General features: G+C 49.7%; 1 protein-coding gene across 2 annotated transcripts in view; it reads right to left on the bottom strand.

The window, feature by feature from the left end:
* KCNAB1 (potassium voltage-gated channel subfamily A regulatory beta subunit 1) overlaps window positions 1-27,832 on the bottom strand; it is a 75,395-nt gene that overhangs the window by 41,276 nt on the left and 6,287 nt on the right. The window contains exon 1 of one of the 2 annotated variants that reach the window (XM_009463822.2): window positions 10,807-12,271. The exons of the other annotated variant lie outside the window; for it this stretch is intronic. Coding sequence (XP_009462097.1) covers window positions 10,807-11,027 — 221 coding nt within the window. The 5' untranslated portion in view covers window positions 11,028-12,271. Of the gene's footprint in view, window positions 1-10,806; window positions 12,272-27,832 lie in introns of those variants that run through there. 2 annotated transcript variants of the gene reach the window in all.

The raw sequence follows: 27,832 nt of genomic DNA on the forward strand, positions 1-27,832 counted from the left end.
CCCCACGCGGTATCTGTGCCATGAATGAGGCTCCCGCATGCGACGCTCCTGCCCACTCCCTCCCTCCTGCCCAAGCTCCCTGCGAGCCTGGCCGAGAGGCAGTCTGCCAGGTGGCTGGGTGCCGCTCACCATCCCAGGCCGCAGCCGGCCCCCAGGAATACATGCTGCCCAGGCGGCCTCTTGCCCGCAGCTGGAACAGAAATGGTTGCGGAGAGTTTGCTGCGACGGCAGCAGCTGTGCATCTCTATTCCCAGAGCTGCCCCGGCGGGGAGCGTGGGGTGGGGATGCCGGAGCGGGGGCAGCACTGGCACTGGCATTCCCGGGGGAATAGCTCCGCCAGGGGGGCCCTGATTCCAGCAATCCTGGAACAGTGCACAGCCCACGGCTCTCCTGCCCCCAATATGTTTCATCAGCCGTGGGACCCGAGGACGAGAGGAAAAGAAAAAATATTTGTCATTCTGCAGTGATGCTTTTCAAGTGCAGGATTTCAAATGTCTAAGGGAATTACGTTATCCTTGTAAAAAAAAAATCTTGCAATTCCTAAAGGATTTGAATGAATCAAGTTATTTCCAGACATAAGAGAGGACCAGGGAGCCCTCCATTGCATCTGTGCACGGGTTAATCCACTGCTTCTCCCAGTCACCCTTCAGTGGTACCCAGCCCCACGGTGCTACAGATCTCAGAGGGTCAGACAAAGACCCGGCAAAGCTGGAACATGTGCCTAACTCTGTTACGATGCCCAGGTCGATTCCACTTTATTCATGTAGGAAATTAGTAAGCAAATCATACCTGTGTGTAGGGTGCTGACTATACTGTCACTAGTCAACACATCCCATAGGGTCATAAATAATAGATGCCAGTTTCTCTCCTTTCAGTACTACTTCAGACTGAAAGAGGCAAAATAAAAAAATTTAAAACGCCATTACTGTTTTTTCCTTTCCCATCCATTGACCCACCTTGGAAAGTATTAGTCACTAAGCTGAAGTGATTGAATAAGCTGAAACTGGAAAACACGTCTTTTCTCCACAGGCAGGAGAGGCTAATTCTGGCAAAATCACAAGACTAAGGAATGGGAAGGAATCTGAGCAGCTCTGGTCAGACGCTGGGTGCTCGGCACAGCCATAAGCAGGTCTGCCCCATCTGCAGCCGCGAGCATCCCCCAGCAGGGTTGCCCTGGGAAGGGGAGCTTTTCGCTTTGGAGGGGCAATTTATTCTTGCGTAAATATTTAGGTAAAAGCTATTTGCAGGAACTATTCTAAAAATAAGCAGGCTGAGGCAGGGACACCACTATGAAAAATAACTGAATTTTTGTTTTAACTGCTGCCCCTTCAGAGACAAAGGACATTTTTGACAGCTTTTAAGTACTTCTGAAACTGGTTGCAGTACAGTTTCGCAGCCGATGCAGCTGAAACTGTGACCAGGCAGTGCTTGGTTTTTCTGGCAAATGTAATGCCTACAGGAAAATACAGGTATGCCATAAAAGTTTTATAACTTCATACTCAAAATATTTCTAAAGCAACTTGTTGTTAACGTACAGGGCACATTTTTTATGACGACTTACACAACCCCTTCACAAGGAGCGTGCAAGCTGGGTGTATGCGCAGGCAATCCTAACAGTCTCAGCCCAGCTGTCACCTCTCTCGTGCCCTTTCTGTGCAAGGAGGCCATCTCATTTATTGAATCTGAGGTTCTCCAAATGCATTGCATCCAGCTGAATTTAAGTTGCTGGCAGGCCCTGCAACAGACTCTCACACCACTGTTGCGTGCTTTGAGCAAAAACCAGGCATCAAACGCACAAACTTTCCTCTTTAGGAGCAAGGCACCAGGACCTCGTTGGGGTGCCACGTACAAAGGGCCTCCAGGATCTTCAGGACCTTATTTTTCAATACACTGCTTCTGCTTCTCAAGCCCTGTGTCCCATCGATTATTTCTGTTCATTCTCCAAGCAGAGTTTTGCCAGAAAATAGCTCCTGAAACTCTTTAGTGTGGTGCCTGCAGAGCCCTTGCCAAGCACCTGGCCACCCTGGGCAAGGCATCTCGGACACCAGGCACTGCTCCCCACTCCCATCCACCTGCCAGGAGGTTTTATTGGGCTGCAAAAATAGTTTGAGAAACATTTCTAATACATTCGGATACCATGAGGAGCAAGTCTTGGTTTGCTGAAGGGATGATGCTGCATCTCCCACAGGGGATGCTGCTGTGGGGAGCAGCGGAGGCATCGCTGCGGGACAGCAGTGCTGTGTGTCCCACCAGCCACCCGGAGTGACCCAGCAGACAGGGCACAGCCTGCCCCAAAAGGCTGCAATCTCTCCTACACGCCCAGAGTTACCTCGCTGTCACAGGGGCTGCTGTATTCCTTCATCCTCCCTGCCTCCTCTGGAGGGGTACACAGTGAGCACAACAGCAGAGGACACGGATGGAGGGCAGCTTCTGATCAACTTCTAAAAGTTTGTTTGTTCAGGAGCAAACACCTTTGAGCCCCTCCAGAGGCTCCCACCAAACACTGCTCTGACTCCTGCAGAGTGATGGGAAGCATTGCCTGGACCACCCTGAAGAACAGGGGCGAGATAAGGGACACGGTAGCCAAATCCCACTGTGCATTAGCAAGATCCATCCAAACTATCCACTGACTTTACATCAGGTATCTACCCATCACTAAGCACCACCAGAACTTGGTTTGTTGGATATTTTCCAAATACCTAAACGCATGGAAGTTTTGCTGGAGCAGGAGCTGTAGAAACAGCTCCCCGGAGCCATCCCTCTCCTGCCACACTGCTCAGCACGTGCTGAACCCCAGGCAAAGGGGAGATGTCCGCTGACTTGTGGCAGGGAAAATGTCACCCCAGCTTTAACCTCTGGGCTCACACTGAGTCTCGTGCAGAGCATTTTCTTTCCTTACTGAGAATTACTTTCTTAACAAACATGTTCTACAGATGGCATTTTATAATGCTAGTCTAAAATAAAAATAAGCATGCTCAAAATTCAAATTGGGTTTTGCCAAAGCAGCCATGCTAAAATAATACATTTTAAATATCTTAAACTGTGCACTTCACAAGTAATTAAATTAGCAGCATTTCTGCATTACATCTTTTCTTCCATCCATTTAAGCATTAGACTAATGTTGTCAGGCAGATTTTAAATCGAAAATATCACGCTGCGGTGAGTGGTTCAGGATGAGCAGAGTGGAGCAGGGTGAGTTTTAGCAGCCAGTTGGTCAGGAGCCTGCTTCAGCCACTGCTGCGAGCCAGAGAGCTGCCACACGCTGCCTCATGCCAGGGGACAGCCACCAGCCGCCACTGCCCTGGGAGAGCAGACCCCGGGTCCGGGTGGCACAGGGAGCAGCAGTGCTGTGACAGCCACCCACCGGTGACAGCGACAGCCACCCAGGCTGCTCCCGTGCCCTTGCACTGCTGCCCTGTGCCCTGCACGGCTCGGCTGCTGGTGAGCTTCAAGAGGCTCTGCAGCTCATCCCCAGAATACGATTGCATTATTTAAAAGCTTCCTTAAAATATCATCATTTTGCTTCTGCTTAACAAAACTGAAATGAAAAGCGTGCTCTTTAAAACACCATTTGTCCTTGAATTCAATCTTGTTCTCCTTAGCTTATCGCTCTCTCTTGGGATTAAAATGGGGGGGTGGGAATCGACAGCAGACGAAGCCCTGGCTTGTTGCTGTGTGTGCCCCAGTGCCCCCCAGTGCCACCAGCACCGCAGGACAGTGTTCCTGCCCCCAGTGTGACGCAGAGGCCGGGACAGGCAGTCTGGCATCCCCAGACCTTGCTTCATGGGGAGCGGAGGACACCGTGCTGGGGAGCGAGAAACAGCTTGCACGCCATGCTTGCCAGGGAAGTGGGGACTATCACGGTGTAGCTGGGCAGAGATGATGTCAAATGCTGACACTCGTCCTCTGTGTAACAGTCCCTCCTCTGCGCTAACGCATGAGCCAGCACCGCTCCGACCGGTTGTGTATTTCTCCCTGAGCTCAACCTCACTGGAGGATATATAATTAAGCTGGTGGACAGATGTTTTCAAAATGCCTAATAAAGTAGAAACATTTTTATGAAGAATAGTAGAATACTTGGAAATAACACTAAAAATCCATTTTTCAGTTAACTATAGTTGATGTAAGGTGTTCTTGGCCTGGTTGGGTCTCCAGCGGAGAGAGGGGAGAAGGAGAAACCCTCAGCAGAAGAAATTCCTTCACTGCACCCAGGGGAGCAGAGAGCGGGGCAGAGCCTGCAGAGCTGGGTCCCACAGCCTGCAGCCTGGCAAGCGGCAGCACCCAGCGCTGGGCATCGCTCCTCCAGCAGCAAAGCCGCCAGCGGAGAGCGGGGAAGCAGCCGTGCTCAGCCAAGCAGGCTGCACCTGGGCAGTCTGCTTTAAAAAAAAAGACAACTTTGCTCTACCTGAAACCTGGAAGAGCACATTTTCAGTGCTTACACTCAGCCAGACATCTGCAAAGTCTTCGTTTACTGAAGACATGAAAGCCAGGGAGTGAGTATAGCTAACTAACTCCATGCACTACCATTTAGAGTTTACACGGTAAGTAAATGTGTATTCAAATCTAAAGCTCACTTTGCCCACACTGAATTTAACATTGCAGTGTAAAATGTGGCTTTTGCATCAATGTAATGAGCTGAGAAAAATCCAGACCACACCGAACCCACAGCCTTACTTAGCAGCTACAAACTCCTGGAGAGCCATTAGGAATTTGAGAGCAGCACAAACCAGCACAGATTTTGTTTACTCAACTGGTTCCTTTTTCTCCTTCTTTGAGTTATTCCTGCCTTCTTTGTAGCCATTATAAGCTCCAGTCCTGGGGGAAAACGTATTGTGAATTCAGTATAAATCCATTCTGTTCACTGGATTGGTCTTAATTTACATCAATAAAATGAAGATCAGATGATGAGCCATAAAAATCAACCTGATGTGGAGAGCTACTGAAATAATACATGATTTTATATCAAAATAATTGTGCCATTTGCCTGTGAGTGCTTAAAACTACTCGTAATTGCAGCAAGACATAAACCATGGATTCCTAAATATATGAAGTAGTTATTATGGTTAATGCTTGTAGTATGATGTAAGGAAAAAGAAGACACAAGTCCTGAAATACTGCAAAGAAATTTATCTTCTGTTTCCAAACTAACCTTGCAGCCCAAACTGACCCATGTGTTTTTCCAAACCCAGCAGGTTGGAAGTTTCCTTTTGACTCCTGTAAGCCCACACTGACAGCAGCTGTACAGCCAGGCATGTTGCACAGGATCTGCATACAAAGCGCGCTTTACAATGCAATTCTAGCGTTAATAATACCACGCTTCTACATAAGAAATTTGCACTTTAATAAAAGGAGTGCAATTTTTGCTTCTAGCCCACGGGTCACCCGGGGTATGTTCAAAGGAGTGGAAGAAACCACCGGCAAAAGTTATTTTCCTGATGGTAATCACACATCTCAGACATGGCTCTGGGTCTTTGCAGGGCTGTGTCCCCCAAAGGCAGCGGTTCCCCCTCCTCTGCAAGCCCTCGGCAGCTGTGCTGGGAACCTCTCCAGGGAGAGGCAATGGCTGCCGAATGTTTCCCAGGAGCAGGTTTGCATTCCTCCCTTCCCGGATAACCCTGGGGAAGGAAGGTGCTCCAGAGCATTGCTCCCCTCCGGGCTGGGACCTGCCAGCCCGCAAAGACTAGTAAGGTTTGAGTTAACCATAGGATTGAGAGTTTTATACTTGTTACATACCTTAATTATGTTTGCCAGCGGATATTTATTTAGGCAGAAAAGTGGGATAGGGAATTCTTTGTGCCATAGTATTTTTATTGTGCCCTTTAATGTCTGTAATTGGTGTGCAGAGCCAATGGAGCGCTGCTCTGACCCTGGCTAAGTCAAGCATGCAGCCGCCTTTCCAAGAGGGGGAAGAGAGACATCCCACCAGAGCCACCAGAGAAACACACCCACCGCTGCGATGCAATGCATTAGCAGCCCTTTATTAATGCACTTCGACAAGAACCCACAATTTCAGGCACACAGTGAAGAAAAATGCCTTCAAACAGCAGAGGAATTTTTAGCCAGAAGGATGTAATGACCTCCGCTGGAATGTGGCCAGGGCACTGCCTCTGTGCCACGGGGACACTGGAAGGTCCCACAGCCTGCAGCCTGGAAAGCAGCAGCACCCAGGCAGCGAGCCAGAAAAAATCCCAAGTAAGAAAAGATTGACCAGGCCACCCGGCACCAGGCTTGCTGTAAGCGCAGGCACCCACAATTTTGAGACGTACCCGTTGCGCCAGGAGAAGGGAGCAGACAGGCAGCAGCACCGCGTGCCCGGCTAGCTTCGTCTCCTCCAGACCCTTCGTGCACATTCGGGTTCATGCCGGTGCTTTGCCCTCCAGAGCAGCGGCTGGTGCTGAGCAGGTAGCTGAGCACTGCGTCACTGGCACCGGGGAGAGCTTGTCAACTCCCAGGTGGCTGGGAAAGGTCTTTGGTTGCTAAAGCTGCTCCAGACCTTGCAATATGCGACACACAATCCTTGCACATCCAGTGCTCAGCAACTGCAACAAACACCATTTCCCCTACAGCGCCTGCAGCAGCAGGGCAGGTCCCCATGCAGACCTGACCGAGCAGGGACAGGGTTCCCAGGGTGGCCTCCCTGCATAAACTTTAATTACTGCTGCCTCCTTACAGCTCTGCTGGCCATTACTAATGCCTGTCCTCAGAGAACGCTGCGGCACAGGCAGGAGCCCCAGCGTTGCGGTGGCACGGGCATGGCAGCCACGGCCGAGCGGCTCGTGAGACAGGGCTGGGCATCCCGCATCAGGCAGGAGGGATGGGTCTCCCCTCGGGGGGACAGTGCCCAGCCTCTCCACACCTTGGCCCAGGCTCTGCACTGGCCGCAGGGTGAGCACGGACTATTAACTCCACCAGCTTGTCTTTGCAGTTAAAAATTTTTTGTTTAGGCTCTCACTGGAGTTAATGGTCAAAGCTTCCGCCATCAATTATTTGTGAACACAAATAGATAGTTGAGCTTTGTAAACTGAGTCCCTTGTGCCCATGGACAGGCAGAGCTCTCATAAAGGGCTGGTTTTGAACTGCTGGCAGCCCCGACTCGGCAGCACAGTGGATGGATCCGGAGCTGACCCCCAAGCCCTGTGCAGCTGAGCTCCCTGCTGTGTCCTGGGCATGGATCAGGCTTGCAGGGAGCCGGGATGCTCTGGGGCGAGGCTTTGTCCTGCTGCCTGCATGATGGCAAGGCTGCCAGTATGAGCAGGGGAAGGCCGGTACAAGTCTCAGTTTGAGAAGTTGTTCTCTGTGGTAGCCATGGCACATCCCAAATAGCCCCACTGGATCCACTTTACTGGCAGCTTGAACTGGGCTGACAACAAATTAAAAGAAAATATGGCAAATTAGGAGGGAGAAGAACCCAGACTGTGACCTTCTGATGGTCCAAAGCAGTTGAAGACTCAGCCTGCCATCCCTTGGGCAGGCACAAGGAGGGAGACAGGCTCTCCAACAGCATGGGAGGGATGTAAAAATACATCCTTTGTTTTCAGCAGCGGTGCGGCAGATTGCAATTTTCCAAGCCAAGCACTGCAACTACAGAATTTTCAAGGAAAGACTTGAAGTGATCCCAAATATTCTCCCTGAGCATCTGGGCAGGCTCACTAGTGGGACTGATCTGGAGCTTTAATAAGGATAAAAGGGAACAACCCCTCTCCCCGTTTGCCTTCTGCACGCAGGAGGCAGCTGAGGCTGTCCCCGGCGGTGACAGCAGAGGTGATGTGTGGGGAGGTCCCGTCTGGCTGATGCCCCAATCTGACAGGGAGGCAGCAAAATGCAATTTAGTGAAGGAAAAGCAGTGGTTTGCTCACGCGAATGCCACGGGAATGCACCTGAGTCCTAATATTTGCAGATGTTCCCCGGCGAACGTATTTATTCCTGTAAACTTTGTCTTTTATATTCCAATTTGGTCTCTGAGCTGGAACGGGTCCAGAAACATGTCGTTTGATGAAAAGCCCCTGAGCTGGCTCCTCTCCTGCCCCCACCCCTGTCACAGGCGTAGTCGCTCTCTCTCCCTTTTACATAATCCCACTGGCATCAGGAGCACCTGGCAGCCAGGGGAGGCAGCGCCGGGGTCGGGAAGCATCCCGGGAGAGGAGCGGGAGCTGCGGGGCAGCCCTGCCAGGGGGGCAGCAGCATCGCTTAGGGTCTAAGCGGGGAGCGGCTATCGGTATTTTTAGCGTAAAACAAGGGGCAGCTTAGCTAGCATGCCATTTTAAGCAGCACACGCAGTATAGCTTAGCATCAGGGACATAATTCAAGCAGAAAATTAATTGGGAAGGACTTCAGCTCCAAATGTAAGGGAGCTGAGGACTTTACAGGATTATTGTTATAGCCGTTGGGAAAAGCCTTTGGCTTCTCCAGGCACTGGATTTCCCTCGAACTGAGGAACCGGGCCCAGAGATGAACACGAAATATCAGCTCCATCACCATTGGTAGGCGTCTTCCCTAACTAAAGGTTATCTCAATTCAGCAGCATCACAGCTGAGCCTGGAGGTTTATTCAGCTCTTCCTCCAAATTCCCCTTCACTTCTTCTCCTGGGGGAGAAATCAGCTCTCGATATGGAGAGATTTGGGAGCAGAAACAGGGATTAGTCATAAAGATAAAACATCAGCCTTGTCACAAACGAGATGCTATTCCTGATGCAATTCCCCAGGTCTCGGGCAGCCAAAGCTGGGGGAGCCATCAGGGCTGTGCTGAACACCGCAGGAGAATTCAGCCCTCGGTATTGAAACCTTATCTAGAAATAAGCCAGAAAGGATTTACAAAGGCCCAACTTTGGAGGCTGCAGGAGCATTTGTGTCATGTGGGCAGCAAAGAATTGCAATTACCCGGCGTGTCGGTACACTTATAGTGGCAGGAGCCCATGGGAAATCATCAGAGATAACTGCTGACAATTAGTACACAGTGTCCGTAAGCCTAACGAGCAGAAGCCACAACTTGGTAACAGATCATGTCTCTGAATGACATGATCAAAGACACGTCTCCCACAGACGTGCTTACTGGGGAAACTGAGGCAGGGAGGTGCAACGGTTGGACAGGGCTGCAGGAGGGGAGAGGGCTCACAGGGAGCTCCCAGGTGGCACTGCTCCACCGACCCCTACTCCACCGGGAGACTGTGGACATCTGATTAAAGGATGAGTTATATTGATTTCGAGAGTTGCCTCTCTTCAGGCAGAACCCACTGCCATCCCCCAGACACCACCCTCCCCACAGCCAGGGCCAGCCCGCAGCGCCCAGGAGCCGGGACTGTCACCCCTCTGGGAGCCCCCCCAGAGCACTGAGCCTGCCCCACCACACCACCCCCAGCACCCCGTCAGGTCAGGCTGGGAGCTGGCTCTGGGAGATATTAATCAGCATTTCTGTTTTCACCGCAGGCTTGCCAAAGGAGCGCTGCCCGGATTGCTTCTGCTGCCGACACCGTGCCAGGGAGCAAGCGGCAGGAGCGTGCAACACTCCTGCTAGAAGTTGGTCATGGGCAAACAACAGGAACGAGGAGTCGGAAAGGCTGGGTTCCACCTTCCACCTCAGCCCTTCAAACAACTCACAGCAAATTACATCTGAGCATCCCATTCACTCTGCTTCCATACGCCCCGTCCATGCGGTTCTTGCAGAGTTAATATTGAAATTTTCATAACTATGGAATTGCCTAAACCAAGCCCTGTGCTGAGCTGCACGCGTGCTTGAATTTCACGTAATGGTGCTAAAGCCAGCTTGGCTTTGCACCACTCCCAATGACCGTAACATCAGCGTAACTGCAAAACTGCATCCTCGCCCCGCGCCGCTCCCCCAGAGCGGGTACAGCTGGCTACACGGGAGCATCGGCCATTATTCAGTGAGCTGGGAACAAGCACGGCTGAAGATGCCCAGTGACCCTCACCCCTTGCTGCCCTCCCCGCACCCTGCCCGTGGAGACCCCCTCGTGCCAGCCGCCGGGCTGCTCTGCACAGGGCTGCTCATGGAGGCAGCAGCTCTGCCTCAGGCAAGGTGTGCAGAGCATCCCCAGGCTGTTCCCTTCTCCCAGTCCCAATAATGTCACCCATTAGTGGCTGAAAGGGGCATCCTGAACAGGCAAAAGCCAACTGTCAAAGTCATAGAAATCTTCCTCATTTTCAGCTGAAGGCACGACAGACAAGCTTATCAGCTGCCCACACTGAGCACTTCAGACTGAAGTCACAGCTCTTCATTATTTTGCCTGCCTAGGTTGGGAGGAATAAAAATCTGTAAGATGCATGAGGCATTTTATAAGAATGCCCATGGGTTTTTTGCTGCATTTCACCTAAAATTAGCTTTGATCTCATCTTCACCAAGTGAACCAGGTGAAAAGTCAGTAAGCGATCACCATGATGAAATGGTACCCAAGGCAGACCCTTCTTTTCGCTCCATACAACATACTGCAAATGAACTTTTCCTGTCCAGCCTCAAACGTGCTTTGCTAATTGATTTTTCTGCTCATTAGTACCAATATAAGTTATATTGAGCACTGAATAGAAACCATCTTAACACCACTGTTGTAAATTCACAATGTTGTATATAATCTACCCAGGCAAGTGTTTTTTGTATAAAATCACAAATACTTATGCCTGCAAAAACGTTAACACCCAAATGCTATTCAGTTATGCACAAGTTTAAAAATCTATTAATAACCTCAGTAGAGAGCTCCTCTGCAAAATCAGATGCATCCAGGCAGGCAATTCTTTAGAGGCAAAGTAAAGAGCTATTACACTGCAACGTAACAAAGAATGATACTGTGACCATACCTATATTTCATGCCCGTTTGCTTTGCGGTGGATTCTTTTAATGAAATGTGGTGCTGAGGGGTAAATGTCCCCAAACTGCGAGCAATAATAGCCACTGTCCGAAATTTTGCCCGGGCTGCATTCACTACGTTCGGGGTAGTGGTGTTCTGCTTGCTGATGAGTCTGTCTTCACCATTTCGACTCTTCAAGTTGTGCTCTGTGCAGGCGATGGACACTTGCATCGCGCCCTCGGTACACCTTTAGTCACCGTCCAGGTCGCAGCCAGAGCCCCCGGCCGCCCTGACGTGGGCTGCAGGCTGCCCAGCGGCGCGGGGCTCGGTCCCAAACGCTGCCGAGGAAACCTCCCGACCTTGAACTCACAGAAGTAGCCGAGGCAGTGGGGGTCTCCAGGAGAGCCGGGCTGCGTCCCTGCGATGCCAGGAGGAGAGAAGCCCCGAACTTGACGAAGCAATCGCAAGAGCAGATTTCAGCTCGCTCTCCAGTCTCCCCTTGCAATATTTGCTCTGCTTAGACAAAAGCATCCATCCAGTCAGGTGCTTTCAGAAATATAAAGCTGTTCCTTCATGATGAACCGTCAGCAGCAGCCACCTCTCTGTCTTGATGCAGGCTTGCTTCTGGTTGCCGGTTTTAAATCAATGCAGGCATGCTGCAAGCGCTGGCTCCAGCACCCGCGGGACCACGAACTGCTGAACAGGCAGCCTTGCCGGCTGAAGAACCATCGACTCGCCAGCCAGTCTCTAAGGACCAGCAATATCCATCGGTTCTCCTTTGCCCAGATGCAGCAGTCCGCTACATCCCACCCATCACAGCCCGCCCGAGGGCTGGGGCTGGCAGCGGGCGCGGGTGGCGGCGCAGCCCCAGCTCTGCAGCGGCTCCCGGGATCAACCCGTCAGGAGCCTGCGGGAAGCGTGGGAACGGGCCTCCTTTGTGCTCAGAGGGAAGGCAGGCGCTTCAGGCAGATGCCTCCTGTAAAAATAGCTGCCGGCATCGCTAAGCAAGGAGAGGACCTCTTATAGCAGGGAACAATTCGATGTTAAAATGGGCTAATTATGGGGAAAAAAAAAAGGGGAGGGGGAGAAAAATCACTCTGCTACAGTGTGCCAGTGAGTTAACACGTTAATCCCGTGTTTCTGGCACCCGGAGCCGCTGCCTGCAGACCCACGCTCACAGCAGTGCCAGGGTTAATCCTTTCTCCCCGCCAGCATCGCCAGCCGAATAAGCCGCAGCGCAAAGTCTTTGAAGCAAACCATCCCTGTCCCGTGCTGCAGTCGGCTGCAGTTGAAGCAGGGAGCTCAGCTCCGAGCCGGTAGCTTGCTGGTGCCCACCGCCATGTGCCGCCTCTCCCAGGGCGCTGGCTTTGGGCTCTGAGGGCAGGGGCAGCCTGGGGACCCCTGGGCTGGGGAGCTGCTCACCGGAGCAGTGGGAGGGTGAGGCAGGGATGGGGACGGTTTGGAGTCACCCCCAGGACCCCTGCCCATCACTGCCACTCAGCAGAGCAGTCCTGGGGGAGGACGGGTGGTGAGGGGCAGTGAGCAGCAGTTTGGGCATGCCCCGGGTGCAGACCAATGGGAGAGGGTGCCCACGGAGTGCGCATGGGTGGCAGTGTAGAGCGGGCGGGTGGTCACCCGCTGTCCCTTCCCCAGCCCTAACACAGGCTGGTGGGAAATGGTCCACAGGGGTTCCCCACACCCCACTCCTAAATCTGCCCTCAGACTCCCAGGAGGGCTGGGGTGAGGGTGGGGGCGTCTCCAGAGGTCTTCTCACCCACCTCCTGCTCATTGCCCAGCCTGCCCAGGACCCTGTCCCATTGAGGTGTGAGTAGCTCCGAGGCTGGAGACCCCACAGCCTCTCTGGTGACCTGCCAGGCTCTCTCCTGCTCAAGGCACGTGAAGGTGGAGCAGGAGCGGTGGCAAGAAGAGAGAAGCTGGAGGTGCTGGTGTGGCGATGACAACCTGTTTTGAACTCAGGATGACAAACATTTGATTTCCTCCCCTGCAGCGGGGGTACACCACGATTTTCTCCCCCCCCCAACCCATTCTGCTGAGGAGGAAGAAGAGCAAGAGTGGCTGGGTGGGCAGCTGGCAGCCAGCCAAGACCACCCACCACCCAGGGTGAGAGGGTGAATAGCTTCTGATGATCTCTTTGCAGTTCGCTTATCTAATGGCTCATTAACGTTTATACAGCACATTTCTTTGAGGATGGAAAGCATTATGTTGGAGTAAAGAAAGTTACTTTATGATATTTTCCAAAAGATGATTAACAGCTAATCATACAGCAGACCCACAAACTCCTAGCCATGAGCGGCCCCCTTGGACTTGCCCTCAGGCGCAGGTTTGGGGCAGACGGACCCCTTGGCACGAGATTTGGAGGGAGGGAGGGCAGGTCTGATCTGTGGGGTGGAAGTCAGAAAGCTAAGTAATAACTAGCTGAACTAACCACTGCAAGGCTCTGTCTCAGACACAAGATTTAGCTTTGAAAGAGTTTCCAGACACCTAACGAGTGAGTTAGTATTACAGATCACAAATAAACACTGCTAAATACCCAGAAAAGAGCGTGTCATCTGGGAGCACAAGCCATGGGGTCACTGACACCAAGGTGCCCCACGGTTGGGCCTTGTTCAAGACATCCTCTCTGTCTCCATGGGACTGGGGGATGTAGCTGGAGCGTTGGCGGTGGCACCCACAGGGCTCTCCCTTGACAGCAGAGCCAGCCCAATGCAGACGAAGCGCCCACTCAGCTTTCAGAGCCCAGCTTTGCATTTCAGAGCCCAAAGCAAGATTGACAAAACCGGGATTATTTCTCTCTCTGATGGACATACAGCATTCTCTTGCTTGGGCACAGATATTTCAAGATGTATTTTTACATCTTGTTCTCTACGTGTCTGGAGAGCTCCCATTGCAGCCAGCAGCTGGCTCTGACGGCACTGCTGAATGATGCGTCTTGGTCCTGGGGATGTGCCCAGACCACTGTCACCCAGGTCCTGATCACTGTCCCCACTGCCAGGGCTGCCCATACCCTTGGGTGCCACAGGAGGGCCAGGGAGGGGTAAATTCAGAGGGGTTACAGTCTCTGCCAAAGAAATATGTATTTAAATACAGGATTTATTTCATTTCCCTGAACAAGATAATCACTTCTAGACTAAAACTTTAGAATAACATAATTTTGTATCATGAAAATCCTGAGCTTATAAAACAAGAGGTACATGACAGCCTTGGCGGAGGATGGTGCTGGGGTGCGGTGGTAGCTCAGGCTCAGCCATAAGCCTCTGGCCAAGCTCTCCGTGCTGCTTCAGTGCCACCAAACCGCTACAGCTGCAGCTATTTGCCAAGACGTAGCATGCATTTTCCCCTTGAGGAAGATGACAATCGCTCATTAAATAACTTGCTCAAAATGCTTCATCAAGTAAATCTGTTTTAGCACAGATGCTCATGACCATGCTGGCTTTGCTTTTCCTGTGATCCCTATTAGCCCCCATCCAAGGAGCCACTGCATCCATCCCAGGGTTCAAAATAAAGGCAAAAGCCAAAGGCAAACCTACAGCAAGCAGGATACTCTACACAAGCGCAGAAGCCAGGAGATGTTCTATGGCTCCTACACAAATACACCTGTCAATGCCTTGGACAGTTTGTTTCTTTGCCCCGGACCTTGCAGGGGCAGGATGATGTGCATCATTGCGGTCAGCAGAATGGAAAACTCCAAAAAGGAAAAAATACTTTATTCAGACCCGGTTTTGTCCCTGTGGAGGCACCGAGGGGAGCTGGGGCTGTGCAGCTGAGCGGGTGATGGACAAGCCTTTCCCTGGTGCTCCCCGACAGGGCTTGCAGCACCAGCCACGCCGGGGCCGCAGGGGCTTTCTGCTCCCAGGGGTGGGCAGCAGCACGGCTCATGCTGTAACAAGCGGGAAAAAGATGCTTCTGCAGCCCAAAATATAAAAATAAAATGAGGTCCTTTGGTTTGGGTTGGATGAAACATTTCAAGCTGATGCAGACCCAGCCCTCTGGCACAGCCCAAGCTGAATGCACTGTTTGCTTCTTTCTTTTTTTTTTTTTTTTTAAATTTCACCTTGTGGTGAAGCAACTTTGAAACTTTATGCCAAGTCTGGCTTGAGACTTTGCTTCTTGATGGCTGCAGACATAGGCCATTTACCCTAATTACTCCGCTGTGCCATTCTACCAAAGCAGAGCATTCACTGGGCAAATATCAATTAGCATCATATTCATTTCATTAAATTTAAACTGATTGCCAGCTAAACCTGTATTTTCGGTAATACCAATATGCTGCATATAAATTCTGGCAGGCTCTGTCAATCTTTTAAGATGGCAGGTCTTCATTTCATGCCTTTCTTGTGCTCAGACCTCAGCAGCAGGCTCTACTTGCAATAGCCACATATGTTAATTAAACAAGACGCCCTGCACGGGCAACGAGGCTACATCGGCTGGTGAGCATGGGGTAAAAGTTAGAGCAGATCACCCCTGCCTCCATCCTGTGCCGTTCATGCTTTACCAAGTAAAACCTCTCAGTGCTTTTTAGAAAAGAAAATGCTTTTTTTCATCACCAGCTGCAAAGTTAATGTTTCTACCTAAAAAAGTAAACTGGAAATTGTCATTGATGTATATAAAACCTCATCTTTTACATAAATAATCTGAGTGTTTCTCAGTCTTAACCTTAATTTCTTACAGAATTGTCTTTTAAATTTTGAGTGCTGATAAAATGAATCCAAAGAGCTGATAAAACAAGTCCATCGCAGTTACGTCCCTGGGACGAGGCACTGCGGCTCCGTGCCCGAGTGGGTGGGCACCCAGAAAGGCTTCACCCACATACATGGTCTACACCACCCCTCACCGCTGCAGGAACCTCGCAGCTACCCGGCTCCTCTTTAATCCAAATAACCCTTTTTTGCTTTGTAAGGGAGGCAGGACTGGCACATCTGTAAGGATACATGTGGGCTGTGAGCCAGGCAGCGACCCTGGGATGTTCTCAATGAATCACGACATAATTAGGGTACATTTTTGTCTCCTTTCAGTCAGAGGTTTATGCACCGTGGAAGACATACCGCGGTGTTTGGCTGCGGGTTGTGGTACGGAGGAGAGCTGGACACCAACCACATGCAGCCAGTTACACAAACCCACATCCCTGCATGCTAACCAGCAATCCAGGTCACCAGTAATGATACCACCTCAGCCAGTTTAAGCTCTTTAACTGAAGTTCTTCAACATCAAGAGAAGACAGCAACTTAATACAGCAGTGAATGTAGCACCCATCAGTGCCAATGTCAGATGAGCCCCTCTGCAAAGTTTCTTTGCTAGAAGCCTTCCTTTTAAGCAATGCATAAGATTATATTCAGTTTAGCTATTTTTTGTTTAAGTTCTGCCTGCATATACATCATATAGTGGGGGGAATGGTTAACGGTACTTTCCAGTGCACTTGGGGGCTGCTCCGAGAGCACTGGCTGCTCACAGCAGGTTACACTTGTGCAGCCGCAAGCCTCTCGCAGGACTTGTGGAGGGACTTTGCCAAGCCCCATGGGTGGGCCAGTGTCCCTGCAGGGCGCTGGGGACCTCCTGTGAGCTGGGGACAGCGGGTGCCACTGAGCAAGGTGCCTGGGATGTGAATCTGGAGGAGCCCCAGGTCCCGAGCCCCCCAACGCCTGCCTGCCAGGGTCTACGTGCCCATACCCCTCGGCTGAAGCTTGTGCTCGCCCTAGGGCAGCGTTCAGACAGCTGCTCCTGGCAGGTAAAGGGCATTTACCCCACAGCACAAAGCAGCTGTGTGCTCTTCCCACTGGGGGGTTCTGGTTGTCTAAGCCCCGTCTCTTCCAGGGCAGCCCTTGGGCCAGCGCATTTTGATGTCCCCACCAGCCCCGTGGATGCTCCTGGAGGTGCTGCAGACAGGCACGCAGAGCTCTCGGAGGGGGATGCAGCTCAAACTGCTTTTGTTCCCAACACCACCGCAATGCTACGCATAAGCAGAAGTTTACGGTTATCTTTGCTCACTATGGCAGCGCAAATAATTGGCGTCGCATCACCACTGCATAATTACATGTAACATTAAATGCAAAGTCCAAACCATTTTCCCAGTGCCGCAGACACAGCCTCTCCCCGCTGGCGGCCGCCCGGGCCAGGCTGACGGCAGCTCTCTGCACTGCCTTACGGGACCTCTGCCAGGCATCTGCAGAGGAGACCCCACCAGCACACTGCACGCCAGCAAAACCAGCACCTAAACTGACTTATGTGTGTAAAATGCAGCACAGCCCTTAAGTACCAGCCACTGTATCGCCCTGTAGCTGCCTCTACCCTGGCAGCTTTCCCTCTGCTCTCTATGGGACCTGCCCTCTGCCCCCATGGCCAGAGCAGCACCAGAGACCGGTGAGATGCAGCAGGACAGAAAGTCACCACTTCCAGGCTAGAGGCACATTAAAAATATGATTTCAGTGTTCACAATAGACTTTTTACCACTTTGGACATTTTGACAGGTGCTCAGCGGGACTTTGCACACAATGGAGTTGGATCAGCCAAACTTCAGAAAGCTGCATGGATGCAATAAAAATGGAGCTGGCAGCACTGAGATGGCAGGATCCCACTCCAGAAGCAGGGCCTGGAGAAGGCAGAATTCTGCCCTTGGAGCTTTTCCACCTAAAAAACGCCCTTCTTTATTTTATCTAACAGACCAGATCTCACTACAGCCACGACAGTCTGTCCACAGCTGCCTTTCCAAAATCGAGAGCAGACTTTTTAGGCAGTAGTGTCCAAGATTGGCCTTCACGAGAATTATCTTAATATACTGTCACAAATCCTTGATTTTCAGACTTCCACACGATAATTCTTCCGCAGCACAGCAGGACGCCCTCAGGGAAATTCTGTGTTATGTCCCAATAAAAGTTTCATTGGGCCATAAAAGCTCTGATTATAAATACAGCCTGTGCGCATCTCTCGGCCATTTCACTCCATCTCAATAGCTGTTCGAAAACAGGTTTCCTGCTGGGCTAATTACTTATGATTGCAGCAGTTCCGTTACATCTCCATAAATTGGGCTGATATGGACACTGGCAAGATAATGAGCGCTGCCACCCAGGAGCGCAGGGAGAAGAGCCCAGGAGTGAGCTGCTGTTAGGATGCCTCTCCAAAAAGGGCTTCCGTGGTATTAATTTCAATTAACAGCCGAGGCCCTGCTGCAGTGGGATGCTCAGCCACTCAGCTGAGGCGTGGTCCCATCTGAAGCAGCAGCAACGAACCCCGCAGCAATTTGTAGCTCTTTCAGGGCGTATCTAAATCCGCGAGGAACATTTATTTTTGATAACAACGCTGGAAGCTTGGCAAGGAAATGAGCTGCAGAACAAAAGCACTGTGCTTATCTGGCAAACAGTTGTCATATTTTAACTGGTTTCGCATGAAAAACTTAATTTGCATTTGTAATTGGGCTAGAGGAAGACTGATCAAAATTCCCATTAAATGTTTTTTAGTTAAAATGCATCGTTCTGGCAGGTTTTCAGCCAGGCTGGCTGCAGCACCCAGCCCAGGCTGCCTCTGATAGCACACGAGATCTGTTAGCAGCTCCAGCCCTGTGCCCACCGGCCAGGCTCCAAGGGCTCCATCCTCCCAGAAGGGACTGAAACTGGGAGCGTAAGAGCGTGGAGGTGTGCGGGCACATGGAGCCAGGCCGCTGGCCCCGCTAACATGTGCAATGTGTTAAGGCCAGGGTGTAAATACGGCAGCGTCGTCCCAGCCCCAGGAAGGCATGTTGTGTGAAACTGTAAACGCTGCCCTGCTCTTCTGCAGGGATAATCCCCACGTTCGCGTTAACGATTCTTCAGGATGTGCTAAAACGATAAATGAACCAAAACCGGCATGAAAAATACACTAGCTTTGCTTAATTCTAATTAGAATTGAGCCAGATGCCAGCAGGGTAGTAAACGTGTGAGATGGCTTCCCTGTGGGCAGCGCTGCAGAGGTTTTCTGCTCTGCCCAAGCGGGACCTGAGCCCCCAGAGCAGAAATACTTGGCTACAGCCTCGCCACGGCTGCGCCAGGTCGCCCTGCAGAGATGGGAGTTTAAAAATAAGCAGCACTAAAGGAGAAAATTTGCCTGTTCCACCTTCCTAAACCCACCTGGTTTCAGAGCCCTCTTTTTTTTTTTTTCCATGCATTTCTATATGATGTATGCAATCTGTACATCATATAGAGATCTCCTCATGAGGAACTCAGGAACAGACTCCCATCTAATTTTCAATCCCCCCGGGTGTCCAAGGCGTCCACTTGCCAGCCCTGCAGATGCTCGTCGGCTGCACCAGGAGCACCCACTGAGAGTCGACAGCCCCCAGGCACCGAGGGAGCCACCTACTACCGAAGAGCTTTGCTATAGTTAGCCACCTCTCCATAATATTAAATAAATTGTCACTTAATATAATGTGAAAGAATCAATACTGAAACTGAGACCCAGAGCCCTCTGTGTCTTTCAAAGAGGATGTAACCTATCGGGTGCCCAATTCAATTAGTCGGTCACTTATCCCTGCAGCTGGAAAACATCCACCAGAATATTGCCTATCGCCCTATTAGCTGCACTACCCCCCACTCTAACCCTGGTAATTTAATTTTTCTGTGTTATCTATTTCATTTCCCAGATGACTGAAAGCCAATGGCTTACAAGATGGGCTCCAGAATTGAACAGTATTTTAATGTATTGTAGTACATTGAACATGATTAAACATGATTAAAACACTTAGAGCTGCACAAAGCTCCATTGCACAGTACAAGAGGTTTTCTTGGCTTTTTTCCCCCTGGGTGAGGCTGGATGCAGGTATCCTGGCTACTGCGCAATGCATCCCAGGCCCAGGGGAGAGGAGCATCCCCAGCAGCAGCAGCATGGTCCCAGGGAGCCCACCGATACCCCAGGCACCTGGGGTTGTTGTGCCAGGCTGAGGGACAGCAGACAGCACGTGGCCGCAGGTTGCTCAACACTTTCCTCACTTCTGTTGTGTTTCAGGGTTTCTCGAGGGAAGTGGCACCAGGTCCCGCACATCCTCTCCCCGCGCAGTGCGGCGGGGCAGAGCCTGCTCCAGGGGCACCGAGGGAAGCGATGTCGGCCCCAACGCCTGCCCTGAGCACAGCCCGCTGCTGCCGGCCTCAAACCAGCCTCCCTGCAGGAGGTGTTAAATAACAGCTCAACGTTTTCAACCACTACCAGTTTTTCAAAGATATGAAATAGTTACAGGAAGGCGAAGAGTTAAAGAAAAGCATTGAGGTTGGCAGCTCGTGGCAAACAGGTGGTTTTCCATTTTGCCATACTCATACTCTAGACCACACATACAGAAAATGCAGATTTTTCCCAGGTTAACCTGACTGATAAATTTATTCCAAATAAAGATCAGCCCAAGCTGTGTTCTTCCAACTTGTCTGTGCTTATTGAATAGTATATTTAGACAATTATGTATATTATTCTGCTATCCATACACGTCAAATAACACGCAAGCATTACTTGTAACAGCTTAAAACTCTAGATTAACTTATATGAAGAAATATGTTGCTAAGGTCTCAATCTTGGATGCTGAATAATACACAGCTCCATTCTGCCTTTTTCTGGGACACGCTATAGCAGATGGATGACTAATTATCATGCAATAACTTCTGACTCTTTGAGATGAGCTGGCAGAGGGTCGGAATAAAGGCGAGCTACTGGAGACTGCGGTGTTTGCAAAACTTTCTTCCAACAGATACCCCTTCAGCAAACATCCCGCTCACCTGGGAACCCTTGGCTTTCTCTTGAGCTGCATCCTTCTCTGGCTGGCATGGGGACCCGCACTCTTTTGTGAGCAAACCAAATGAAAGCTGAGCATCTCCACCCGTGATTATTTTATGTAAACTAATACTGAAGCACTATTAAAATATCACCTTCCCAAACACTATTTTGTTAAAAAAAGAATTTTAATTGATGAGATTAATTGATGAGATTCTCTCTTTCAGCTGCAGCAACATTTCTAATTATTCAAGTGAGTGGCACAGGATAAGAATCCCATCAGCTACATCCAGCAAAACTGGCACAAGACCTCCCTCCCTGGATCAGAGAGAAAACTCTCCACATTGATCAGTGCTCCCAAAATAATGAGAGGCATCTGTTGGAATTAGTCATTGAGGAGAATTATCACATCACCCAGAACAATGTCATTTGCTGAAATGGAGCAGATTACTAAGAATTGATCTTCAGTCCAATTAATTTTATCGTTGCCTTTTCACACTGCCAGGCTCCTCTTCAGGGAACGTGATACAGCAAAAACCGTTGCGTCAGCACTTCCTCCGCGACTTAGTTCCTAGCCTACATCACTGGTTAAAAAAAATCATAATTTCAGGACTTCTGGAATCTGCTTTTTACCTGAACAGGGTGACTTCTCCCACCGGGAGGTCTTGCTGGAGCAGGCTTTTGGACCATTTTGTCTTTGCTCAGAGGTGCAGGCAGAGCACTCTGCTGCCGGGCGAAAGCCAGGGACTGCGGGAACTATTTAGCTCCCTAATTTTCCCTCCGCTCCCTTTGGACTAAGGGAAAAATACTGCTCTTTTCATTTCCAGAGCCCTCTGCAAAGGCTTTTAAACTTCTGTTTTTGCACCCGAGGCAGGAGCACAATGTACCTCAGAGCAGCGTAATGTCATTTTAGTAAATTAAATGCAAGGCGCTGTCAGGTGATCTCCAAGCACTTCCAAGCCAAGGATCCGCTGTACTTCCCAGGGCCAGTGCTGGCCAGGCAAGCAGCCCCTGATCTCGAAGCGCATTCCGAATGGTATCGAACAACCACTTTCATACTGGAATGGCGCCCATTTAATTAACAAAAGGATTTGCAAGAGGATCGTTGCTTATTGCCAAATGCATAACTGCTCATTAGGTCCTCAGGAGAAAAGAATAATTACTCTTGCAATCTACGGGGTATCTTTTTCTGCAGTGAAAAATGTGCATTTCATCACCACAGCTGGGATAGGCAACCGAGGGCTGTCGGGGGGATCTGCTTAACCTACCTGAGGCTGGACAGCCAGGACAAGCATCTCCCCCCGCAACAGGGAGAGATGCCTATTTAGACACACTAAGGACCCCCATGTACTTCACAAGCGCCCCAGGAAAAAATAGTAGCCATGCTACTGGAATTATGGAAAACACTGCGTTGTTTTCTGGAGTCTTTCTGGCATGGGGATGGAGCCAAGCAACTATGAAAATGTACACTGAAAACAAACAAAAAAAAGCTTATCAGGCAGTAGCAGGTCTGTGGCAGGCAGTTTAGCCATGGAACAAGCTGCCTTTCAAGCCAGCCTCCCCAGGCAGCAGCAGCAGACAGCAAAGCCGGGGGGAGCCCAGCTGCCTGCAATCCCACCCGCACACCCATGGGGGCCTCTGCCTGGTGGGGAGATGCAGAAATAGAAAGGTGGTCACCTCAGTATGGGAAAAACACAGAATAACAAAAATACATTTCAATTGATCATGTTGGCTTGCTTAGACTGTGAAAAAAGCAACTTCTGATTCAAAGACCGGTGCAAAGAGTTGCCCTGCTGAGCTCCATCACTTGCTGAGTGTGCATGGGTGATGCTGGTCCTCCCAGAGCACACGTCAGCCATTCGTACTTGCACCAGCATGACAGACTGCCCAGAGGGTGGGGGAGCCACTGACTGAAGGAGCATCCTGAAATACTGTGGTTACACCTAGTATTTAATAGCAAACAGCACTACACAGTATATCTAGAAGTACCGAGAGCAGAATCCCCAGGAGTTCCCACCCCAGCACCGCTGCGGGGCACACGCTTCAGCTCTGCCCTGTGTTAGATTTGTTACTCCCGTGTTATTTACCGCAGTCGGTCGTGGGAAGCAGCCACGGGCTGGAGCTGTGCCGTGGGACAGCCCTGCAGCAGCGCCCCAGGAGCCGGCATCAACCATAACGTAAATCTCCATCCGCTTCCCTTACCTGGGAACAATTTCCTGATGCTGGAGTAATTCTGAGGAAAAGAAGAAAACTGCAATCTGAGGATGAGGGGTCCCTGCGCCCAACAGCTCTCTGTTAAAATTAAGCTTGATTGGAATCATGTTGCAGCTTCGCCTCCTCTGACACTTACTCTTTGATTCTGCCAAATTCTTCCCGATACCCCCAGGTCTCAGAAGGGCACTTTTTATCCTAAATATTTTGCCTTTGGAATCTGCTGGACTGGACTAAGTATTGCCTTTCCAGGAAAGTTTCTTCTCTACATTACCCCAAGCTTGCAAGCCCTGCAAATTCTGAATGCAATGAAGATTTGCTGTTAATAATCATTAGTGTACAAACTAGGATTAATAACCAAGAGAAAAACCAAGGGAATTCTCTAAGCACAGACTGGGCCATAGACCTGTGCTGCCGGAGCTGAAAAGAGGCATTTTCTGCTCATACTGGGAGACCTGGAGTGGGAGGAAAGGCATGGGGCAGGAGGAATAACTGCAGGGAGGGAGGAAGATCTTGGAAGAGCAGCTGCCATTACATTTGGTTATTTTCTTCAATTAAGCAAAGCAAAAGAATTGCAATTGCATCAGTATTGGATTTGTATTGAAGACAAAAATCCATTTTTATTCCACCTGAACCGCGGCCATCTGCGATGCCAAGCGCAGAGTCAGCATTCCTGGAGCACACACCATGGTTTGTGATACAAAGCCCTGCTCTCAGCCTGGCATTGATGCTAACCTCTTCAAAGGCTTGCCAGAGCCTGGTTTTATGATCGTTTTCCTAAAGGATGGAGCTTTGAAATAAAGCAGCAACCTGACAGCTGCTAGATGAGGTTTAGCTGGGATTTTCCTAAACTCAACCCCCTTCAATCCACTGTTCAGCAGTTTGCATCAGTGCAACGCACGGCGAGGTCCCAGTCTCAGCAGATCCCAAAGTCAGCCCAAAGACTCCCAGAAAAAACCTGTTTTAACCAAGATCCCACAGACTGAGTTTCATCCCAGGGCACGCACACAGACTGCAGCCTTCAAACCTGTATATAAATATATCCATAAATATCCCAAACTTTCAAGTCAGCCCCCTGGAGAGATGCTGGATATGCTCTGCACCGCTGATGCCATGGCAGGGAGTGGAGAGCAAGCTCCGCAGGCAGCACCCTCCCATGGAGCTGGGGATTTATTCGGCATCTGGCAGAGCAGGCTTTCAAGCTGGAGTTTGACAGGAGCAGAAGGTGCGTGAAAAGCAGTAGCAAGCGTGCAAATTCCTTCCGGGCACCGGCAGGAGCTGCTGCTCTGCATACAGCTAAGGGTTAGCTGGGATTTACTGCTGCAGTGGTGAACTAGGAGGACAAAATTTGCTTTGTCTTCCACCTATGGCATGGGGAGCTTCCTACGGAAAGGTGTGAGTAACCCTAGAAGTACCAGCAGGGTGGATCTGAGCGTTTATACGGCTTCGTTGAGGACTTTATATTGCAAAAGGAAGTGTGTGTGTGCACACGTGTGCCCAGGCACACACGCGTGTTCATCGCTGGCGATGGCAGCAAGGCAGAAAGCAGCAGGATCAGGAGCCAGCATGGTACGAGCAGCTAAAGAGCTCCTCCTGCTGAAACCCAGCCGAGGAGATGGGGCTCATGCTGCACACAGGCTGTATGTACCGTTCTTCCGAAGGAGTAAAATGGGATTTCTTACTTCAAGGAGGAAATACCACGCTACAAACACCATACACACATGTGGATACCCTGTTCACATCCTAACCCACACACGTCCCCTGTTTTCATCCCGTCCTCCCCCATTAGTGCATGGTATGGGCAAGAACCCTAGAAAAATAACACAAAAACCAAGGAGCAAGTGGAAACTGAAATAATTTGGAAAAAGGATAGACATAGGAATATCTGCCATGACCATTGCACTACATAGCAGGCACTATAGTATGAGCAGACTAAAAAAAAAAAAAAAAAACAACTTATGAAAAATTATGCTGGCTGTTAAAACAAGGACATAGCTGGATGCGGCTCTGTAGATCAATCTGCACAGGAAATAGGGAAAACATTAAAGCTGTAAGCTATATCCCAATAAATATAACGCAACTGTGCTCTGAACTGAGCAGATTAGGACAGGATTACAGTACAGGATTATAGGACCACATCGAGTGCTCTCATATATTTTGCCATCTAAAGATTAGATATTTTAAAGCTTTGATGCACGAAATGAGCCTGACCAAGGGACCCTGAAAAAGCAGTTATGACAAGGTGGTCATTCCCAAATTCCCCTCTCTGTAGTAGCCCTGTGGGGCTATAAACACGACCCCAGAAGAATGGACAAGGACTGAAGGGTGCGATCTGCCTGCTCACCCCCTGCACATTGACCCGTCTCCTACTGCACAGCGTAAGCACAGTCGTACCGATGCAGAGCAAAGCATCCCTGCGGATCAGCCACACAACCCAGGCAATGCCCAGGAGCAGGTGCTGAGAAAAGATTATAAGGAACTGAACAAAAATACAGTAATGCCGTTCCCGATGTATCATCTTGGCTTTCTGCCATCTGCCATTGAAAAACCTGCTGTGCTAGAGGTTAAATCCACACCTTTGTATTTAACAGCCTTTGATGGCCTTGCCTGATACCTTTGAACAAGCTCATACTTTCAGCATCCAAAACATCCCATGACAGCGAGCCCCCCAGTTTCATTGCAAGATGCAGGGAAAGTGTTTCCCATGTTTTAAACCTGTTGTTCAGAAATTTCATTTGCATTCCCCCCGGTTTCTGCGTGATGGGAGACAGTGAGTTACTTGCTACAGGCTGTTCCTGATTTTAAACACATCTGCTGTAATCCCTGTCAATCATCTTTTTCCTAAGCTAAAAGCTTGTTTAATCACGCAGCGCAGGGACAATCCCATCACTCAGAGCCCTCTGCTTTCTGTAGCCCAGCTTACTATAGCCGTTCGAAATGCGATGGCCAGCATTGACTGCAGGATTTGAAATGTCAGCTCCCAGAAATTTATAAAAAACCCCAGTATTTTACTGTTAAGCACGCTACATTTTCTGACACAGTGTTTGCCTTTGTGTCTACCATAAGCTGACGTAACTCAGGGATGGGGAGGACTTTTCAGCAATAGTTTTTCTGCAGGAGTATTTTATCTTTTGGCCCATGCTGCTCAGTGCCTTCAGTGGTCACCAGAAAATCCTGGTACCCACCTTTTGGTATTTCAGGATTTGAACCTCTTACCCAAGTGCCATAATAGCCTCCGTGAGGTTACCAAACTGGAGAGCCTTTCTAGTAAGTTCAGCATGTTTGATCTCTAGAAATACTTAAAAAGTAAATAACAATGTAGTTGAAAACTACCATTCATTCTGGCGCTGCAGACTGCGTATTTCACTCCCTTATTGCTTTTCCTGACACAGACTTGTAACACTAAGACAGACATCAAATTAGACATACAAATTACAGCCCTTTTGCCATCAGTTTGTCCCTAGAGCTCTCTGGTATTTCCTCTTGCTGTATTTAGCCACCATAAGTATTTTCATTTTTCAGAATTAAGAGATATCAGCTATCTGGTCATGGCAATATTTTTATTGCCAGCACCTCTGCCTGCCATGCACCAGCACAAGCCACCTTCTCCTCCTCACACATCAAATGATACTGCAAGCGATTTGGGGAAAAAGAAAAAGCTGAGTGAGGGTGGGTTTCACCACCAGTTTGTCTCTGACGATGTGCAGGTGCCCTCTCCTCCCCACAGTCACCATGCCCAACTCCTTGCTGCACCGGCTGAGCGCTCGCTCTGCAATGGTGGTATTTCCCGTTGCAATCAGAAAAGAAAAGGAAAAGCAGCCCATGCTGCAAAGGGCTACTTGCTGGCCAGTCTTTGCACAAGAGCATGACAATCCTAAATTTCAACTTTTTAATTAGCTTAACCAACAAAAGCAACATAAACTGGGTAGAGCATCCCAGCGCTTTCTCAGGCTGCTGGAACTCCTGAAGGACAGCCTCAGGGGGGCTCGCTCCAAATAAAGCAAGTTTGCCAGGGGCCTGTGTGCGGTGGGAAGAATTTACCCTCCCTGAGCAAAACCTCAACTAAATATAAAACGGATACAATATGAATAGAAAACTCTACCCCCAGCTCAGAAGGCTGCTGTGTGGGTTAATCCAGCAGCACCTCCGGAGTCCCTGACCTCCATAAATACTTTCCACCTACAACATTTGCCAACAGCATATTTTGCAAAAGTTGCCTGGGTGCTTTTGCAGACGTATAACATTTCACCTTCGGGCTCTCGAACTGCAGCTGCCCAAGCACAGAGATGCTATTTTTGCCATGCATGAGCAGAATATTGAGAAGTTTTACAGTCACTGCTGCCTAGCCATGAGGACAGACCCAGCCCACATAGTTTGGTCTTTAAGAACTCAGACCCCAGCAAAGAGTGTATGGAAGGAAGCCGTGCAATGAACGCTGTTGGATAAGAAGACACCAAATTGGCTTTGCAAATGGCATTTCATCTGAGAGAAATACTATTGTCGTCAGAAACAAACCAAGCTCATGCACTGCTGCACTTTCAGTTATTCAGTAATAGGCTGAACTAAGATGTATTTGCTAAAGCAATGAAAGGAAAAAGAACTAATCATCCTATAAATAATACAGCTTATGTGTATTTAGTAAGTGTTTCTTGTTAACAATTTATTACTTCCCACACATAATTAAATAGCTCTTAATAAAAAAAAGTTTTTTATTGTGCTCTCTTTAGACTAGACCTATGGATATTTGAAGAAATGCCTGGAAGGCAAAACAAGCCATGCTGGAAAAGACGACATTCAAGCTCTGTACTTCTAAAGCTAGAAGAGCAAAAATCTACAGAAAGCAGCAAGTGATGACTGCTGGAAAATCCCCCATGCCCTGCAGTAGAGCCCTCTGCACAGCCCCCTCTCCCAGAGACATCTTCTTTCTTCTGGGTATGATATATGTGAAACGCAGTATGTTATAGCTGTTTCTGTCAACTATGAAAAATGCACATACTTAAAATTAAGCATATGCTTGAATCCATCAGCTTCAACAGAAATTAAGCACATGCTTTATTTTACCATGATGAAAGGCTGTGATAAATGAA

The sequence above is a fragment of the Nipponia nippon genome, unplaced genomic scaffold (assembly GCF_047370975.1).
Source record: "Nipponia nippon isolate SJK-2023a ecotype South Korea unplaced genomic scaffold, ASM4737097v1 scaffold_7, whole genome shotgun sequence".
Taxonomy (NCBI): domain Eukaryota; kingdom Metazoa; phylum Chordata; class Aves; order Pelecaniformes; family Threskiornithidae; genus Nipponia; species Nipponia nippon.